The sequence below is a fragment of the Rutidosis leptorrhynchoides genome, chromosome 10 (genome assembly GCF_046630445.1).
Source record: "Rutidosis leptorrhynchoides isolate AG116_Rl617_1_P2 chromosome 10, CSIRO_AGI_Rlap_v1, whole genome shotgun sequence".
In the NCBI taxonomy this organism is placed as follows: Eukaryota; Viridiplantae; Streptophyta; class Magnoliopsida; order Asterales; family Asteraceae; genus Rutidosis; species Rutidosis leptorrhynchoides.
In genome coordinates, this window is record NC_092342.1 from 68,091,235 (window position 1) to 68,097,108 (window position 5,874).

Here is a 5,874-nt window from a genome sequence, read left to right on the forward strand (position 1 = left end):
CATATTACACGTGTGCCAAAGATCCTAACAAGTGAAACTTATCCTATACAAACCAGCAAGTCCTATACGCCAAAAGTGACACTATCAACTTATGGATCTGAACCCAAAATACAAATGCACACAAAAGCAACAGTTAGACGTATTGAGACGCTGCGTTACCCCACAAATTTAACGCCCAAAATGCTTAGTTGGAGCAAAAGTAACATCCCTGGCACCATTAATAGGTGTTACCCTTAACCAAAAGTGGGCGTCAGTCAAATTAGTAACTTTCAATCATATTTTATCACGTAAATATCTACATTATTAATTAATTTACTTTATACTAAACTTTCAATCATATTTTACCACATTATTCGATACCTTTCCGCTCAAGTTTAATACTAAAAGTTTACCAATCGCCCCTATTGACACTCAAAATTTGATATTGTTACATTATAGTAAAAAAATATCAATTTTTCTTCAAAAAGTGTAAAATCTGACTCCACCTCACCTCACAGTCCCCGTGGCAAGAGGTCTTTTAGTTGCGGCAGAGGTTTCTATGGCGGATTGCACGGCGATTTTGTGCATGTGGCTTGCTCCGGCGATCATCACTATCCATAAGTATCCCTTTGGTGGATGCCATAGCCCATAGAGCGAGCGCCCTTAGTCGACTAGATTACCTCATAAAAGGTGACAAACATACATGTGTTGCTTTAGGCACTTTTCTTTTATCTCAAACGAGTTAGAAATGAGTTAAAAAACACAATATAAATGAAAAGAGGGTTGTCAAACAGTGTCTAAATAAATAGAAAATAGTACATTGGTTGTATATGTGGTTACTCATTTTCACTTATTGTCCTTTACGTCTTTTTGTTACACCTAATGTCCTTATTTTTGCTATGTTGTTAAACAGTTGTTTCACCTGTGTGGCTGTGTCCTTTATAGTAATGACAGTTAGTGTTGTCCGTTAAGATGCTAGCTTGCAGGACTACATGTGAAACAAGTTTAAAAAAGAACTTGTAAGTGTAACAAAATAACTTAACAACAAGCGAGATTCTTAAGAAATTTAAGCGTTACCGGTGTAATATATTAAATATTATCGTAATTGTAATTGTAATAATCTAGCTCTCATTATCACAATTACAAAACCAGGCAATGATAAGAAAGACATGTTGGGAACAAGGTCAACTTAACTGGCCAATACCAAAATACCCATTTCATGACCCAAACCAATTGTGGGTACATTCATCCAACCCGACCCATCAATTTTACCACCTCTAGATTATACTTATTTTTCTACCATACAGGTCCTACATAAGAATATAATAAAACACAAAAGCCTTATGTACTAAAAAACCAGTGGATGTTTGTAACATGCAGAAACAGTAACATTCGATACTGCTAAAAACATCTAAAAACCAAAAACAGATAGCAGAGTGTCACATATTTACATAGTAGAGTGACACTATCAACTTACAGATCTAAACCTTGATAAGACTCCCAACTCACAGTCTGTAAGCCAAACCACTCCTTATCATAACTAACATAACTGAACTTCTTACATGCCACATCAGCGACACACCAACAATACACACTATAACTAACTCATAACTAAACAGTAAACACTACCTATCATAATGACCATACGGACCCGGCTGGACCCACAGATACACACGCAAACACACAAACACAACAAAAGAAGCCATTATAGTTGTGGAGGAGGTGCCTATGGCTGAACGCGTCTTTAGGCACTGTTTTATCACAAACAAGTGAAATGAGTTAATAACATAATACTCGTATAAGCTAAATAATTAGGTAAGAGTACATTGATCGTATCTGTGGTTCTTAAAACATTCACTTAAAGTTTTTTCGGTCACTTATTTTTGCTAAGTTGTTTCATTTGTGTCCTTTAAGAGATGACAGTTTGTGTTGTCCGTTAAAATGCTTAGTGTAACGGACTACATGTGAAACACCCTTGAAAAAGTAAACTTATAAGCGCAACAAGGTAACTTAACGCCGAGTGAAACTCATAAGGAACTACAGTGTTATCCATGCAACATTTTACATCAAATATTATTGTAATTGTAATAATCAAAAGCTCTCATAATCACAATTACAAAAAACGCAACGATTAAAAATAATTGTGGGGAACAAGGTCAACCTAACTGGCCAACCTGTGTTGGCTCGTACTATATTAGTCTAATTGCGTTGTTTATCCACCTAGCCTAACCAAACCATTTTGAACAAGAACAACATGGATCACCATTTCGAACAGTAACATTAGATACTGCTATAAACATCTAAAAACCAAAAACAGATAACCAAGCGTCGCATAGCAGAGTATATAATAATAGATCTTAAAACAAGTTAACATGGCGCAATTTCATATTTCAAATAAGATAACAGCAGGCCAGCAGCTAATGAAAAATTAGAAATCAAGAAAGGCAAAAATCATGTTTTTCAACAAACCTTGGCTTCAAATCATGGCATATTAATTAAGATCTGCAGACATCTCCTTTTGCTTCAATTTCAACGCCATTTGTTCATTTTCCAATTTCATCCGCTCGTTTTCCATCTTCATCATCTCCAATTCCATATCTTTTTTCCTGCGAAACCGTTGCCATTTAAACCGCTCTTTCTCCAATTCCAACATTTGTGCTTGAATATGTACCTTCTGCTCTTCTAGTTGTAGCAAACGATGTTTCATCCATTGATCCTGCAAAAGATTAACTTTCACCCCTTCTGGATTCATATCACCTTGCATAATTTTCGGCTCATTTTGTTTTACCCTCTTTGAAGGTCCCTCACCGACACCATATCCTCCTCTTTGATCCAAATTCAAACCATGATGGTGATTATGATTATGATGATGGTCATCGTATTCATCATGATCATCCATGTATGGATCATGATCATCGTCATCATGATCAAGATCATCATGTGACCCGCGTCTTCCATCATTTTCATGATCATCTCTCGTTCTGAGAGCTAACCTTAACGAACGTTGCAATTCAGGATCGGCTGGAAGATGCAAACGGTTCCCGTTATGATACGAACACATTTCTTCATAGTATAAGTGTTTAGAACTCAAAATCTTCCGAACTTCATCTTTTAATTTATCCGAAACATGATCCATTAAATCAAGAAGCGAAGGGTTTTCAACAACCTCACACGAAGTACCTCTACCAAGGATTTCATTAAGCCTTTTGTACCGTTTGTTTAAATCGTTAAACTTATCTTCACATTGTTGAGGTGAAACAAAATGACCCCTTTCAGCCATAACTTTAGAAACCGATTTCCACTTACCTTTCTTTTGTAAATTCGAGTATTTTCTTCGGGCCCCACCGCCATACTCCATGGAAGCATCTTCACCTATGTAAGAAACCGCAGTGATCAAAAGCCTCACCATCGGATCATTCCATTTCACGCGATGCCACTGAGACATGTTTTTGCTTCGGTTTTCGTTATCGTGATTATCATGACCGTCTTCCGTGAAACTCGGTTCGTCCTCATCACTAACGGAACTTTTTCCCCTTTCCCCTTTTCCAAAATCAGATAACGAAATAGTTTGATTGTGACGATTACAATCTTGAATCATTCCCATTCGAAAAGGGAAATTCTCATGAGTCAAAGGAGGGTTTATAGATCCTTGTTGTTGTCTTGTAGATTGAGGGTTATGTTGAAAATTAAAAGGGTTGTTTTGGTGTTGCTGTTGTTGATGAACCCTCATAGAATTTTGCAAATCGAAACTTCCACCCGAACCAGAAATTAGATTTGCAGGTGATAAATTACTCTCCATTAATGAACAAGACAAGATATCTCAATGTAACTATCATATATCAATCTGACAAATGAAAACCTAATTTCCTCCTTAAAACAGGCAGCAATTTCAAACTCCAAACACCACTTGACCAGAATTTAGCTAAAAATACACAAAACCCATGTGCTAAAACTTATCATTCATAATAAAGATTCAATCTTGCTCAAGAATATTTGTACTTTATATAAAAAAGTATAAAGTTTAGACATTTAGCTACTTATAACTAAGAAGAGTAATAAAAGTAAACCCCCACATAAGAAATTACCCAAATATCAATATTTCTAGAGTTATTTTGTACTTTAACAACCTAAAAGATATTAAAGTTTAAAGCTTTAATAACTTGGCATGATCAAAGATTGGTAAAATTAAACACCCACTTAAGAATTGACCCAAAATCAAAGCTTAAAAAAAAACCTAGTTAGAACAAGTAGAAAGATGGAGTACAAACTAAAATAAAGTAAATAAATATATGATGGAAGAAATACTTACAACAAAAGGTGATTGGGAGCAGAAATGGGTTAAAAGGGATAGATGTATGTGTATTTGTCTCTGTGATGAAATTTAAGAAAAGAAAAAGAGTTCAATGTTATTGTAATTGTTGTACGGAGTAATTTGCAAGTTCAATGAATGAATTTGGAGGTGGGGTTGAAAGTGGGGTCCAGATGTTAGCTCCGAGAAAGAAGCGCAAAAGGGTAAAATCCAAAAAAAGGAGTGTGCCAAGTGATCACAACCTCCATGGATGCCACAAACATAAATTAAAATATAAAAATAGTAGATAATAAAATAAAATATAAATCTAAAATTATGGTATAAAATATTACAATATGGACAATTATGCTTTATTGGTCCTAAATTATTGTGTTATTTGTAAAAATGTCACTCTAAGATCACTCAATATTTTTCACTTCCTTCGTTGCCCTTATGGCAGGATCAGGTAATGGGTCCAATATGACCAGATGGACCCAGGTGATGGATCAATTTTGGGCCAACCAGATGGATCAACTTGGTGGGCCTGCTAGTTGTCGTGTTGGCCAAGGATAGCGGTAACTTCAGTCTCTAATTGAAAGTTGATAAGAATTCTATTTTTTATGTTTATTCTAGATATTAGTTTGTTTATTTTTGGTGTTATCTGTATCGTTTGAGTGACTTTGAAAGAGACTCATTTGTTTATCTTTGAGGAAGTTAAATATTTTGTTTACGTGAGAATAAAAACAGTCATCATTAGTTTTTTTAGCAATTATATTTTGTTGAGTAATATTCGATTATATTTTACTATATGCATTGGTGACTAATATCCAATATAATCATCTTGTTCAATTTCTATTTGTTGTTTGATATTCTTTTTATTATTCGGCCTATGATCCGTTCCGTAATTATTTGATATCAGAGCTTTGGTAATGGCCGAACGAAGAAAATACATATGTTATCACATGAAAATGACTAACAGATTCGCCGAGAGAGGCAATAATGTTGATCTAAGAAGGACTCACAAATTTGCTGAGAGAGGTAGTGATGTTGATCCGCGTGATTCAGATTTTGAAAGATTAATAGGAGAATTGTGGAATTGGAATACATGAAAGATCTCTTGCAGCGTAATATTGGGATGAAGCTTGAGAATCCCGAATTTTCAAGGGAGGTTCAATCGGATGACTTTATCGATCGGTTGAATACGATTGATCAAGTTTTTAATATGAAAAATATTCCCGAACCTTTTATTGATGAAGATACCGAGCATGTTTATGATACTGATGGTGAGGAAGACGAACAAGAGGACAGGGTGAACATCACTTTAGCATCTTTGGTGTCACCAATCACCCGTGATAGTGAAGACGAGATATCTAATGGTCATTTTTATGTTTTAGAAAAAATTAACGACAACAGATACAAGATTGAACTCCCAGATCATTACTACATTTCGACCACTTTTAATGTTACTGATTTGTCACCAATTTTCTGTGGTAATGTTGATGTTGTGTACTCGAAGACGAGTCTTTCCGACAAAAAGAAGAACATAAAAATATAATGTCACATAAATATATAATAAAAATAAATAATAAATGTCACACTAGTATAAC

General features: G+C 35.0%; 1 protein-coding gene across 2 annotated transcripts; it reads right to left on the bottom strand.

Moving 5' to 3' along the window:
- Positions 1-313: 313 nt before the first annotated feature.
- LOC139871915 (uncharacterized) lies at positions 314-4,166 on the bottom strand. Of its 2 annotated transcripts, none has more exons than XM_071859668.1 (2): positions 2,449-4,166; positions 314-650 (listed from the first exon to the last, which is right to left on the bottom strand). In XM_071859668.1, exon 1 carries the CDS (start codon positions 3,776-3,778, stop codon positions 2,471-2,473), a length of 1,308 nt encoding a protein of 435 aa, XP_071715769.1. In that variant the 5' UTR covers positions 3,779-4,166; the 3' UTR covers positions 314-650; positions 2,449-2,470. The 2 variants fall into 2 exon arrangements, with proteins under 2 accessions (XP_071715769.1, XP_071715768.1); XM_071859667.1 differs by lacking the exon at positions 314-650 and adding an exon at positions 940-1,730 and having other exon boundaries at positions 2,449-4,165.
- Between the last annotated feature and the right edge of the window lie 1,708 nt (positions 4,167-5,874).